Source organism: Diorhabda carinulata, chromosome 6, assembly GCF_026250575.1.
Source record: "Diorhabda carinulata isolate Delta chromosome 6, icDioCari1.1, whole genome shotgun sequence".
NCBI classification, from domain to species: domain Eukaryota; kingdom Metazoa; phylum Arthropoda; class Insecta; order Coleoptera; family Chrysomelidae; genus Diorhabda; species Diorhabda carinulata.
This window is the reverse complement of record NC_079465.1, coordinates 22,108,195-22,123,540: the sequence shown is the minus strand read 5'-3', so window position 1 is coordinate 22,123,540 and position 15,346 is coordinate 22,108,195. Positions and strand designations below refer to the sequence as shown.

The window sequence follows — 15,346 nt, the reverse complement described above, 5'->3', positions numbered from 1 at the left end:
TAACTTATAAAAAACGACGTGATATCGCTTAAACTTCAAAGCAATTGGTTGGTATTCTCTAAGCTTGTCAATTTATAAGGTACATAGATTGTTGCGAACTAACTGTGTACCACCTACAAAGCAATGTTTATAGTCTATAGGTCACGTTAAATAATTTCAGTCGAGTTTAAATTTACATTAGAAGAGATTAAAAATTAATTAGAATTGTAGTGGAAATATCGATTCGATTTATTGAATATTCAGAGGCAACGGAAACGAAAACTATAAAGGGTGTTTCATAAATAATCCGAGGGTTCCTTCCTACATAAGTTTTGATATGGTTTTTTACATTCCGATTGATGTACTACCAAAACATGTGATTTGAAAGCATTAATCGATTCTTCAGGTGTTAAAAAATAGTTGAACGCGTAATTCATAAATCATTGGGCGGACTGTACCCCATATCACCCAAAAATCGATGTTTTAACTTTTCAAAAACGTTGTTGGTCGAACTGATGTGTGAAAACTCTCATTATCGTGGTGCGTTTTCCGCCGATTGGTTTCCCAGATTTGGCTCATCTTGAAAAACCTATACGGTCGATTGTATAAGTAACAACCCTATCGATTCAATGATGTTAACCCAATGTCCAACAAACTTTTCAAGACCATTTCTTTGGACTGATTTCTCTGTCGCAAAAATTTCGTCATGGATCTAAATAGACAGTAATCTAATGGTGTAAGGTCTGGACTAAACGCTGGATATGGTAGGAATTCGATATCATCGGATAGATTTCTATTTTGATTTTGGTTTTATTTTGACATTCCTGTTCTATTGATCAATATAATTAAGAAAGTTATTATATTTTTACAGCGATCGAAATAGATAGAAACTTTTTATATCTTATATTAAACTGATTGTCTTAGAGAATTGATCCAAAATGAAGATTAATCTTCACGAAAAGTTTATCTTCAGTGCCTGAAGGTTATCGAAACTGGCGACAGACCTTCGAATGTAGTGTTTATGTAAACAGTATGTTCATAAATCTTTTCAGAACACTCTGAACAAGATATTTCGGGACTGATACAAGGAAGTGAGTAAATGACGTCTAAATAATACTGTGACTTATACGACCCCTTCGATTGTGATCATTTACGTTATTAACGCAAGGATTTTTCGTTGTTTATCTAGAAAGCAACGAAAATCTTGCTACTTCCATGGCATACACTTCCTGGATGCGAAAGAGGTAAAAAAGTTGATCCTGGAGAATCCTATGAATATTTATGATTGATATTAGTTATCCAAGAAATGTTTGTTTGTGTTTTAATACCTCCTGTAATTATTTTCAATAAATAATTACAAATTTATGATAATTTTTGTCAGAATGTCTCTTTATGGCGAACGGTTTATTTGATATGTACAACGATCTAAAAATCTACATACAACCGTGAATTTTATCGAGTTAAATAGAGTGTAATCTTCAGATTGTACAGGTTGTCCCTTTAAAAGTTACGGATTATTAATTGTTTTAAAAATATACTTAAATTTACGTTATGATTTCGATATTTTAAAAGTCTATAACTCAAAAACGAGGGGTCGTATGAGAAATCACGAATTTTTTGCATCAAGTATATTTTTTATATATAGAAAAAAATTAATTAAAGATGTAGTTACTGCTAACCCAATTTTATTTTAATTTTCTTTTTCACCCAATCGGACATATCTCGAAACCCACGTTCGCCTTCTGATAACCTTTCATGTGTTGAATTCCACGTAGAAAGTGGATTTATATAAATCGGTTCATTTAATAATAAAAAAAAATAATCTCCGTTGACACTGATTTTATTATATATAGGGTGATTATTACTAAATCACTTTCGATTTGCGAATATTACGATAATTAATTTTAAGGATAATGTCGTATATTAATCAATTTAGACAGTATCCTTTCGTTTAAGTGCGTTTTCGTGTTTTTTCCATAAATAAATTTACCTAAAAAAATAAATATTAACATTCAATCTGTTGTACAAATATATAAATTACAGAAATCTGTAATATAAAGTTTTAAATTGAACATTGAACAATATTTTTAAGTGGAAGCAGATTCACTGCACTGATGAGAACAAAAACGACCTAAACTGGAATCTAAAAGTCATTAAATTCTTCTCTTGGCCGCTTATACTATTTTGCAAACGTTAATACAAGTTTTAGTGATTATAGAGGTTGTTTCATGATTTATTTTTATTACATAATCATAAAAGTTTAAATATTTCAAATATAACCTCTTTCAGATAAAAGTAACCAAGTGTTTTTGGACTTAGTTGCAATAAATTTTTCCTCTACATTTTCATTATCAGGTTTGGATTCGGATTTTCCTGAGAATTTCAAAGTTCTTATCAGTTACGTATTACGTCACCAATAAATCGTGTGACTGACACATAGATGGCGTCGCAATTGTCGAATCCGTTTGACGTTTATGAAGTACTAACTTTCAAAAAACTATGTGTCAAATTTCATGACATTTCGATTAGTCATAAGAAAATGACAGTCATTTAAGTGAAGCTACTTTTGTTATTTTCGAAACAATGGACTCAAAATGGTTTGTGTGATTGGTTTACTGAATTTAAATGTGGTCGTTCAGACACCAGCAACCCTGGTACGTAATTATTCCTTCTGAATACAGAATACGATAATGGCACGTCTGTAACTTGAAACAATTGTCATGTTAGGGAATAGTAGGGCAACAACGACCTCATATATCTCAGATATTGTTTTTTTTTTCAATTTCTATGCGCTATTCAAGATGTGGATCACGATTTTAGAAGCAGAAAACGGAATGTAGGTGCATACATTGTTTATGTTGTATATTAAAGAACGGCTACATAAATTCTTGTATAATTAGGTTAATCCGGACACTGAATCTATATGCAAATAACATTTTTTTATGAAACGATTAAATATTTATTGTGGAAATTAAAAAGAGAGAGAAATTTTTTGAGGTAAACGAAATTTTTGATTCAATATACTGAGCCAGATATTGTCTAATGAGTCTAATGAAGCTGAGTATCAAAATGGACGACGATGGTCCTAGAAGTACCTGGCTTGACGTAAAGATGGCAGTAGTTACTTGAAAAATACCAGTGTATTAGAAAGTAGACAATCTAGACATCATGTGTTTCAAGTTTGAACACACCGCGTTGTTTAATATTTATTAGGCAGCAGAATTTGTATTATTAGACCATAATATAAAAACTGAACTAGATTTTACTCTGGGTCCTTCGTTATTAACAGTAAAATATTGGTTTAAACATAGAAGGCATTCCAAAAAGTGCAGTACATGAAACGTGGGTCATCACTTCACATCCGAAACAAAAGAACAATCAAAACAATGGACTGAGGAGGGAGGACCAGGTTCAAAGAGGGCAAAGACCGTTCCATTAGAAAAAACTATCAACGGCGACGATTGAGCGAAGAAATCAAGAAAAAACGACCGCATTTAGCTAAGAAGAAAGTGTTTTTTCATCAAGACAATCCAGCATTCGTTGTTGCAATGACCAAATTAATGAATTGAAATTTTAATTGCACCCTTTTCTCCAGATTTAGTCTCCTCGGATAATTTTCTGTTCCCAGACTTTAAAAAATTGATCGATGGTCAGAAATTTTCCAAAAATTAAGAGTCAATGGTCATTTCAAAACATACGTAGTGAGGTCCATAAGTTGTAAGGCTTACATAGGATGAACAAACGACTTTTTCAGAAGGTCTGAATTAAACTTTATGCCACTATAAGAATATGAAGCATGTTTTGAGTCAAAATTTTCCTAATATTCTCCGTTTCCAATTGCTTGGGATCAATGTCACGCTGGAAGATACATTTTTTGCCTATAAGGAGCTGGCCAGCGTATATTTTCTCTTTAATAGTTTTTATAGTTTTCTTTCCAAAATCCTTTTAATTTTTATTGTTGGAACATTGTTTAAATAGAAAATACTGGGAAGATCGATGGAGTTAGTGTATGCAATACCCACTCCAGTACATACCTCAATTCAGACTGATATCTATGGAAAAAACTGAAAATACTGGGAAGATTGATTGACGTTCGTCTTTGTAATGACCAGCTCCAATTCCTACCTCAATCCGATCTGATATCTATGGAAAATACTGGGAAGATAGATGGAGTTCGTGTATGCAATGCCCACTCCAGTAAATATCTCAAACCAGTCTGATATCTATGGAAAAAACTGAAAATACTGGGAAGATCGATGGAGTTAGTGTATGCAATACCCACTCCAGTACATACCTCAATTCAGACTGATATCTATGGAAAGTACTGAATATACTGGGAAGATCGATTGGAGTTCGTCTTTGTAATGACCAGCTTCCAGTTTCTACCTCAATCCAGTTTGATATCTATGGAAACTCGCAGATTAATTTATTTTATAACTAGCTGGTCCGGCAGTCTTCGTACTGCCTCCATCGACCTGAACTTTTGTGTAAAATAAACTTAAAACAAAGAAAAAAAGCTCAGCTTCAACACATGATGTTGTTTACTTACAAAATCGAGTTTTTCTGAAATACTGGCTATTTATAAGGTTTAAATTTGATATTGACAGACAGACGCAGTTATTATACGGTCTGTTAATCAATTTAAAGCTTCAATTCAGCCTCCAAGTTGTTTATGTAAACTTTCAACAAATGACCTTGCGATTTATTTATAGTTATCGCAAAATCCAGTCGTACTGGAAATTGTAAACGCTTAAAATCGAATGGTAAATTAATTCCGAGCATTTTCATATGTATTCACCCTTTAAACTTACTGTGGACTTTCATGAATAATTCAAGAACAAAATGAGCCAAATCGGCCCAGCCGTTATCGATTAACGAACGTCAATTCATTACACATAGATGTGATCCCAATGACGTATTGAAATTATAGTTAACAAATGACTTGTTTTATTGCGGGATATTAATATATCGTTAAATTTATATTCCATTTTGTATATTGCTTAAAAAAGATGAATGCATCGCTACAACGTAACGATATAAAATCTATAACCTTTTTGATTGACAGCAAATAATGAAACGCTACTTTTAACACTGGATATGCTAGCTAACTTCACTTTATTACTTACGGTATCGTCTGTTGAATTCATAAAAGGTAGTAAAAAGAAAATCAGGTATTTTATTTGACAGATTCTATACGAAGAATACACTTCCGGCAGACATTTTCATATATGTATAAGATTTAACAATCATTTGTATTTATATTATCCATTATTTTTTTTATTTATCGATAATGTAACAAAAGATATTGTGAATCGATTATTTCGATTGAATAAATGAACAATCGAGAGTTCAAATCAAACTAAAGGCGTGCTTATTCATTTTGGTAAAGAATAAACATTCAAATCAGGGCAATGTTTGATGATATTTTGCGTTTTAGTGACAGTCGTCGAAACATCGATCCACTAGTAAACACCAAAGAACAAGAAACAATCTAAACAGTTAATTTAACCTCGGAGAACGTGCTTCAGATAAACCGAAAACTGTTTATGGTTATGACAATCGCTTTCCTGGGATTCACAATGTTTGATCTACGTCTATAAGTTGAAAAAATATCTAACTGTCTACTAGAAGAAATGGATTACGAATGCTTCACCATTATATTACTCTTTCATTCATAAAAATAATTCATAAGGTTTGAAAACAAACAGCAAAAGTCAAAATACACGCAGAAACAACTTGCAAAAACTTGAATCCTCTTCGGCCTATCCATTCCACACGATTTACCGTACGATTCAGTTTGAAGATTGCTTCATCCACAAAATGAAATGCTGTTACTGACTGCATCCGAAGTACTACTGCTCGATTAAGACCAGCTCCGCTGTTTCCATATTTTAGTTTGTTGTTATCGATACCGATCGTCCAGAACGCGGCGCGTCGACAACAGAGCCCGTTTTTAAGAATTTGTAGTACGTATTTAATTCTGTTGAACGATTTAGTAGCGGAGAGTTTTTTATTTGAAATTTGGTATATTTGGCTATTTTCGTTCATTATTAAATTTTATATAAACTATCGACAATTTTTTTAATGAATTGTTTGAGAATTAATGGATTTGTCCAATACTTTAGCCGCGCTCTGTACCAGTAGATATAAAGTCAAGGGTATTGTAAAAAATTTTAAGCGTATGTAAATGCCGTTATTGCTTGACATAGCGTCGTAAAATCTTTTTACGTCTCCATTTTTTACTTGCGTCTGCAACTTGAATCGATTGTTCATTCACAAAGTAATTAATATATGATTTACTTTTATGATTAAATTGTAATTTTATTTGAAATAAAGAAAATTGTCGTATGATCGAACGAAACCTTCGTGAAAAAGTTATGAGGCTACGAGAATCAGAAAATAGTCCCAGGAGGCTAAATCTTATACGAGAGATGGCTAGTGCGTTGAACATGAGTTGTTTTCAAGAGAATCGTAACTTTCATTGAAGATGCGGTTCCTAAAGAAAAAGTTGCACATTCTTGATAGATGACCGATTCATTATCAACACATCGCTGAGGAAACAGGTACTCACTGTTGTTCAAGTTCAAAAGAGCTCAAAGAAACGCGAGACAGTCAGAAGAAGACTTAAGGCAGTTAACCTTGAGCCAAAACGATCAGCTCCAAACTAACTCAAGCCCACCGAACTTGCTAGAGAACACGTTAATTAGACCGATGAACAATGGAGCTCCGTTCCATGCTCAGACGAAAATACAATGTGACTGTATGGTAACTATAGGAGAGAAAGAGACTCCAAAAGACTTGGAGAAACGGCATTAGCTGAAGAATGGGATACTATAGAACAAAATCGAGTAGAAACTTATTCTATCCATGAAAAAGCGATTGGAAGCTGTATTGTTTACTGTTAATTTCATTATAAAGCTAAGACTGTTGGCTTTGAGCTGTTGGAATCAGAAAAAGATTTGAAGCTACAGATTTTTTGCTACAGCTTGCGACTTGAGTCGATTTTTTTGCTCATTAGTACATTTCAAGTCTGACGCGGAGACTACTCAGATAATTTACAACTGCGGATAGTTCTATAAGTATTTAACTGATATATCTTCCTACGATAATGAAATTTTGCAGAACTTATGACGCCGTGGATATTAAAATTTTAGATTGACGGTTGGATTAAAAAATTTGTGAAAAATGCTATTCGTAGATTCTGTTTTTATAAAAATGGTTTTACTTACAGCACATTTTGATGTATCCAAAATTTCTACTTCGGTAGTTACGTTGTCGAACGTCACATTATGTCGATAGAGAAAATCTGTAAGAAAAATATGAGGATTAAAATAAATTGAAATGGCCCAACAAGGGAAACACAAAAATTTTGGGAAAAACTTTATTTATCTATCAATTTAATATCCTTTAGCTCCATACGCTTTTTCCGGCGATGTTCAATAAGTTCGAGACCCGTCAAGGTCTTTAAAATAGCCATAGAGATCACCTCTTCATCGCGCATCGGCAACAGAGCCCGTTTTTAAGAGTTTATTGCCAATCTTCAATTCTGTTGAACGGTTTGGTAGCGGAGAGTCTGGAAATTGTTGAAATTCGAACATAATTTCTGTCGGTTATTCATTCTGAAAACGCGACTACCCGACGAACACGTGTTATCTTGGACTTGGATCCAAGAAGTACCTGGCCCAACAAAGGAAACACAAAAATTTTTATAATAAGATTCCTCAAGCTCCTTAAAATAAACATTTACTGTCGACGTCACCTCTTCATTATTAGAAAATCTTTGACCACCAAGTTATTTTTTCTAGTCTAGGAACAGAAAATAATCCTAAATCTGGCGAATAGGGTGGATGAGGTAGCAATTCAAACTATAATTCATCAATTTTGGTCATTGCAATAACGGATGTGTGAGCTGGTGCATTATCTTAATGAAACAACACTTTCTTCTTAGCCAAATGCTTGAAACAACTACCGCCATCTCTAGGTCAGCCCAGGTAATTTCGGAACTATCCTCGTATAGTTGAACAGAAGTAGTGTGATTTAAATTAATACCAGTAAGACCCGAAATACTCAGTTTACCTTCAATCTTTGAAGACGATAATTTAGTAATTTAAACGTACGTCAAATGTGTATTGGAAGTTCAGTATGAATATCTTCAACATGCTCCGGAAACTTCAACTTATAAAAGAACCGAAAATTGAAAGAAGACCACGAAAAAAAAATATGAAGAGAACTGTCTATGTATTGTCTATGTGGTACATTAGTCTCTTCTGATTTATTTTTTCCGACGTTCGAGATTCTGAAGAAATTAATTTGTTATCCAGTACCCCCTCCTTTTGAAGAAATCGATAAAACTCTAGTTGCGTTGCTAAATCGTCCTCTATCTATCTATACTCCAAAAGTGTTGAGATCAAAGTAAAATTGTGTTGATATAATTCTTTATATTCGTTGGTAAGTTTTTAAATATCTTTTTAACGTTGCTTTATATATATAATGCTCACAAAATTCCAGTTTTCTTTATTAATTTTCTTTTATTCGGCAAATTTCTTATAATTTTCACGCGAATTCGTATTTTCTATTTATTTATGGAGCAAAACAAATAAAATGAAACTAATTCCTGGTTGGTTATATTTTAAGAAAATATAGCTCCTTTTATTCAAATCTGTTCTACCTACTCGTTTCTTCTTCTATTCATTTTTTCTTCGGGTTTTTCCTCATTTATTCTTAGTATCTTTCTTGGTAATCCACAATTATTTATTCCGGAGACGTGCCCCAGTTATCTAACTTGTTGTGTCCTCCATATTTGATGTTTGACAGCGAATGATGATTTAAACAGCAGAATAACATGGTGCTTTGTTTCAAAAGCGTCATACTGTCCTGCTTTCGCCAGAGTTCGTTATTAAGTTTTGAGATATGGCAACACTGATGTGAATATGTCAAATTTGACATTGCCATCATGAAGATTTGTTGATGAAGCGCCATCTAGAACCATTGCGTTTCGCTGGTTTTCGAATTTAATCGTGGTCGCACTTCCCTACAGGATGAATTTCGTCCAAAATCTTTGACGTTTCACGTTCTATAAAAATATGGATGAACCACTCTGTGTACGGATTATAAACAATCAGTTCATTATATTTATGTAGCGAAATTTCTGTCAATTAAATAAATGATAAAATTTCTCGTATTGATAATGTGATTAACCTATTGTGTAATGCATTCTATTTAATAAGCGTCAGATTAACCACTTTTGTATACTTTCTCATAAAATATGCGCGCAGGCTTTCCTTACAGAAGACAAACCCAACGCTTCCTGTTAATAAAAGCGTAGGCACCAGCAATAATTTCAACTTTAAATCGACTTACACTTATTCAAATGTCGATGATATTTCGCAATCGCCCTGTATTCGGAACTGAATTTATTCAATTTCAACACTTAATGACGGGTTATTATTTGACAGGTTATGCGAGGTTAGTAACTAAGTTGGAATTTCAGGAACCGTTACATTGTTTGACGTTTCGATAACCAAGTTACCGTCTTCAGAAACTGCGCAAACGGTGTATTCAGTATGTGAGGTTAGGTTTCCCTTCCCTAGGAACGCAACTTCAATTGACAGAAAGCATGCGCGATATGTATTTAAACCCCCACTAAAAAAATACTTGTATGGCCACCAAAAGCAAAGTACCAATTACAAATCATTCCGGGATAATGATTACGTAACTTTTCTTCGATTTCTACAGCGTCAAACTTGAATTTTCAATGACTTAAAGCAAACAGAAAGTTGAAAATGTGATAATTATACTAAAAACTGTCCGATCGACAGATTTTATTATTTATAAAAAGTTTACCGGCGGCGGCGCTTAGCTACAAATGAAAATCTTTCAATATTTTGCGATGTTCACGTTAAACTTGAAAACAATTCATCATTACTATTATTAGTGTGTTCTCTGGAGGTTGCTAGGTACACGATTAACGTTATTACAGTAATAAGTTTTTGTTTCTATTCAACATGCCGCATTTGACGACTCTTAAAACAGAAAAGTATGTTGAAAAATAACAAATGTTGGTTATATTCGAAACCAGAAAGTTATATGCTTTCTATATGACGTTAAAAATATTTTTAATTGACGTATAAGGACCGTATTCTATTATTTAAATAATGCTTATGCATGTAAAATTAGCTGTGGTGGTTATGTCGGAAAATATATCGGGCAAACTAAGAGATCCGTTATCGTCAGATTTAAAGAGCACTTTTTGAATTATTTCTTCCATGATCGATCTTCATCTGCTTCCACAATTCTTCTCCACAGGCTCTACTTTTCTAACATCTCCCTACACTGCATCCAATCAACTTTTCTTTTACCTTTTGACGAATAAAAATAAAAATTTATAATTGGATACGGCTTTGTTGTTTCCAAAATATTCTCCATTAAGATCAATACATCAGGTACCTCCAAAACATGTGATTTGGATACATTAACCGCTTCTTTAGATGTAGAAGAAATCATTTGGTGTCAAACAAGGTCTATACGGTGGATGAAGCATCAATTCGATGTTCTGACTGTCCAAAAACCTTTTTATTTGAACTTATGTGTATTAGTATGACAGTTTTAACACTTTCTGCAAATTACCTCTGGTCTATAATTCGGAATCGAGCGTTCTACGTGGCTTTAACGGAACGGTAGTCACATGTCTAGTTATTTCGAAAAATATGGTATCCAACGCGAACAAATATTTTAGATAGCCAAATTTTGATACAATATCGAGTGGAACTAATACCCAAAGATATCAGTTTACGAACAGCATTGATGTTTTCTGATACAACAGTCTATTTTGGACGACCCCGGCGGTTCGAGATAGCGCTCCATCACCAAAAACCGAAGCGAGTTGATGGGCACACTACTGATTTTTTTAATTCACGTCAGAATTGACATACGAGGTCTATTTAATTTAATAACGAGACGGTTTTTTCCATTGATCCAAGCAGTGCTGGAAGTCTTCTTTGGTGAGCGCCCTTAGGAGCCGTGTCGTTTTTTGCTTTACCGCTTTCATCGACTGACTCAAATCGTGTTCCCTTTAAAGCAGACCCGTTGACGCTGTGGACTACTTTTACGAAATTCATTCTGGAGCGAAGTGGGCCCAAAAATTGAATTGGGAAAACTAGATCGAGATGATGCTACATCGCTAAAAGTCGGAGCGAGTAGTTAACTGTTTCAAGTATCTGTAAACAACTGAAGCCGTGAAGGCGTTGAGCACATAGGCCCGTCGTGCCCCTTTTCACGTCACCAAAGTCCGATGTCCTTTGAGAAGCCGATCAGGCGCTTTGCTTTGAACCCTTTGATGTCGTTAGGCAGGTTGTTGGGTTTGTCCAGGTGTTTAAGGCACTCACAGATAACGTGGTCTGCAGTTTCGTCCTCCTCCATGCACCAGCGGCACTCCGGATCATCCGTGATGCCCGTGCTGTGAAGATGACGTTTTAGATGGCAGTGTGCGGTCACTAGTCTGATTTCGCGCCAATTTAGCTGGAGCAGTTTTTTGGTGAGAGACGAGCGAGAACTGTCTATATGGTCCTTCGCTTGCCTCATGCCAGGCGTCTTTTGGCCACACCAAGGATGGATTCTGGGCTTATTAGTGGGTTCGTCGATCCCAGTCTGGCGAGTGAGCCCGCTTTGTTATTGCCAAAATAAGATTCGCTTATTTTGAAGTGTCCCCCCTCAAAGTAGATAAAATTTGCTACAAAACGATACTAAGTGTAGCTCTGTAGGTCAAATAGTTTCTGAGATACAGCCTTTTAAAAATTTCCGAGAAAAACTTAGATTTCATCCCTTAACGCATTCAGAATCTGAGGGTGCATAATTTTTTCACGTTTATAAACTTTTTTGTTCATGCAATATACCTTTCAGAATTAAATTACAGTCGTTTCTTAGGAGTACCTTGTATTTTTTGTGTGTAAATTACTCATTACCATCATTATAACTCATAAGGTCAAATTTACGAAAAAAACGATTTTTCCGTTTTTGGTTATTTGAGGATTGTGAGGGAACCATAAGGCCTAAAGACGTACAGTTAAGCTTAAATGAAAGCTAATTAAATTTGCTATAACTTTTATTATTATTTTTTTTCCGTAGAACATGTAATTTCCCTGATTTTTAGGTCCAAAGCTGACCAAAAGTTAAAATTATACTTTTTTGGAAAAAATTAGCAGTTTTTGAAAGGCTGTATCTCAGAAACTATTAGACGTACAGAGCTACAATTGGTCTCGTTTTGTACAAAATTTAATCTACTTTAGTACGAAGTACGGAATAGCCATTCACGACAATTGCATCATTTCAAAGTTATAGTGAGAAAACCAGCATAATGGCAAAAATTTCGAGGTTTTTAGAGTACTACGAAAAAAGTTTTTCATTTCAGAAAAATTGGATTTAGACTTTCCTAAACAACATACCAAAAAATCAGAACTAGCCGTTCACTTGCGATTTTAGGTGTTTTTTGTGTACGATTTGAGTGGCCTATATCTTGTTCATAAATATGTTATACGTTGTATTTAGTTTTAAAAAAATACGGTCCTGATAATATATTTATTAAGTTGTAAACTTTTAGGTATTTTATGTATAAAATAAATTTTATATCTGCGGGTCTCGAGATGGTCTACTTTAGATAAATATAGAGGATGGGTTCTGGCGAAGAGGAAATAGCCATTATTACAGATTTCTAGGGATTTTTTTCTTCAATAGACAACAGAGCCGCGGGAACAATTCTTTAACAATCAGAATCGCGAAGTTTGCGAAATAATTTTCTATTCCATTCGATCGCTTATTGTGTGATTATATCGAAAGTGTTGTGACTGGTTAGCCCCGAGATTTCGAAATTCGTTTTATAATAATCTATTATTCACCGTATTTACTAATTTGTTCTCGTTAAAGAACTGATATATCGCTTCCTCTTTGATTAAAATGAATAGCTTGTTATCGAAGAATGAACTTTATATACCATAATCGTACAATTCATATCTGCCCACAATAGATAATAAAAAAAAAGATTAATCAATACATCGACTTTTATTGATTGGTAAGACTACAAAAGAGATAGATCATTGAGATTAAGATAGATATCTACAGAATGCGGTGTACTGATACCTTCACGCAACATTTCCGCTCTTTTTTTTAAAGCTGAATTGAATTTTTTTGTCGTTTGTGTTTCCAAGACGACTGCAGATGTCTTGTAGAGGCTGCTTGTCTTTTCCTATTCATCCCTGGCTTGTTTAACATTTGCATATTCGTCTGACTGAATATTTAACATCACACTTTCTACAAGAACTGTCATCATCAAAACCGATCTTGAAAACATTCTGGAGTAGTAGAAACAATCTTAACACAGCAAGGCTGCAGTTTTAACAAAAGCTGATACTGAAACTTAAGATTAGGTCCTATCTTAGTTCACAAAACTTGAGATCAAAAAGTTATGGACTACACAACAGCTTCTTATCCTCTACAAGGCCCAGATTCGTCCATCTTTGGAGTACTACTCGTACATTGGGAGCTCGGCTTCCAAACATACCTTGAGGATGCTCAACTCGATACAGAAGACTGCAATTCGAATTGTAGGCGATCCAAAATCGACCAGAAACTTTGAGAGCTTAAATCATAGAAAAAAAAATGTTGCAGAATTGTTTCTACCATAGGAGATTCTCTTTTAAGCTCCAACTTAACTCCAACTATCTGCAAGACCTACTCGACAGACAAACGTGGCTAATGCACGTCGAGCTTGCCTGCAGGTGCTCAGAACGTCAATATATCGAGACTCCTCTCTTTGGGAGCTATTTATGATGCAGACACGCTAAAACATACACAATCGGGTCTTCTGCATCTCTTACCAATCAACTATTCCATTGAAAATAGCAAAATTCGATTAGTAACTTCTAATCGGACGATTTTATCCACTATAAACACTTGTGCAAGCTTTATAGTTTTTCTAGTGATGTTAAAAGATTTATTAAAGGACATTGGTCATTTTAAACACTGGTTTATCAGAAGTACTATGTGCGCAATGATCCTTGACCATCCTAAATATAAATTATAAAGTATATATTCGAAAACTGAACTAAATTTCTATATTTCGTACAGAACACATATACAATCGACCGGTTTCGATGTATTTGGATCTCGCCAGGGCAGAGTAACTAACTTTCTAATAGGATACGAATCGTTCTTCACACTATTGGTATCACGGACTGTACGAAATGTCGCTGGTGCACATCATCAATGAATCACATATACATTGCTTAGATACATAGGTAAGCCTCGCAGTTTTTGCCTAGTGACGTCAGAAGTTTTAAGCAAAATTGGTTGTTTTAACCAAGTCGTGTGATACTACACTTGTTGTTGCGTTGGGGTCAATTATTCTGAACGCAAGTATTCAATCACCGCGCGGAGAAAGACATCAATCCTCGTAGGTTGAGTTTTTTCAAATAATTTATCTACAGGTTTGAAAGGAAAGGCCGTTCAATAGCAACAAATCATGGAATTATGGTGGTTGGATCTCCACCTTATAATTAAAAGGGTATCGAACTTAATGAACATTTTTCCAAAATTTTAATGTTGTCTATGTTGAGTAAGGTACTTGTGGAACCATCCTCGTATCTCTAGTGAGACTGAAGAGTTTACATAGGCGAAAACGCCCTTTTAGATTCTAAGCTACGTACAAAATAAAATCTATAATTTGACAACGACGGTTTTTTATATTTAGGCGCGTCGTATCCAAATGAAGTAAATTTTTTTCTCGACCGCGAAACTTCCGGCGAATCATCAATGTTTGCAATTTTTCGAAAGTATTAACGTTAAACGTTAAATTAAATTTTAACAAGTGTGAAACGAACCGATGAAGCAACGCGACTCGAAATAAAAAAAAACGAACAAATAAATTTGCCATCAAAAACAGACATGTAAAATCGTTCACGGTCGTCTCTGATATGTCGCCGATACGCTTTCAAAAACACCATAAAACAATAGTTTCGTTGAAAGAGAGACAATGGTCCATCTGTTGTTTCGATATTTACGCAATCTTCTGCAGTAATAGATTATCCGTAGAATGGTTCCGTGTTTCATTTAAACGAACAGAATCGGCCATATAAATGTTTGTTGCTCGAAAATTGAACTGATGATATAACTCCCTGAAAACGTCTTAATACTTAATATATATATATATATATATATATATATATATATATATATATATATATATATATATTTCGAAGAATTAGGAAAGCCCTAGAATTAATCGATAAAGAAAGAACAACAAAGAAGCGGGCAGTTAGATCACGTAGAATATGACTTAAAGATGATCATGATTGAAAATTGGTAAATTCAAACCAAG

General features: G+C 34.3%; 1 protein-coding gene across 5 annotated transcripts in view; it reads right to left on the bottom strand.

The window, feature by feature from the left end:
* Positions 1-15,346, bottom strand: part of LOC130894803 (ras-related and estrogen-regulated growth inhibitor-like) — a 133,798-nt gene that overhangs the window by 53,161 nt on the left and 65,291 nt on the right. For all 5 annotated transcript variants that reach the window (XR_009059388.1, XR_009059389.1, XR_009059390.1 and 2 more), the window contains exon 3: positions 7,209-7,285. Coding sequence is in view for 1 of the 5 variants with exons in the window: in XM_057801797.1 (XP_057657780.1) it covers positions 7,209-7,285 (77 nt within the window). In the remaining 4 variants the exon portion in view is untranslated. The remainder of the gene's footprint in view (positions 1-7,208; positions 7,286-15,346) is intronic.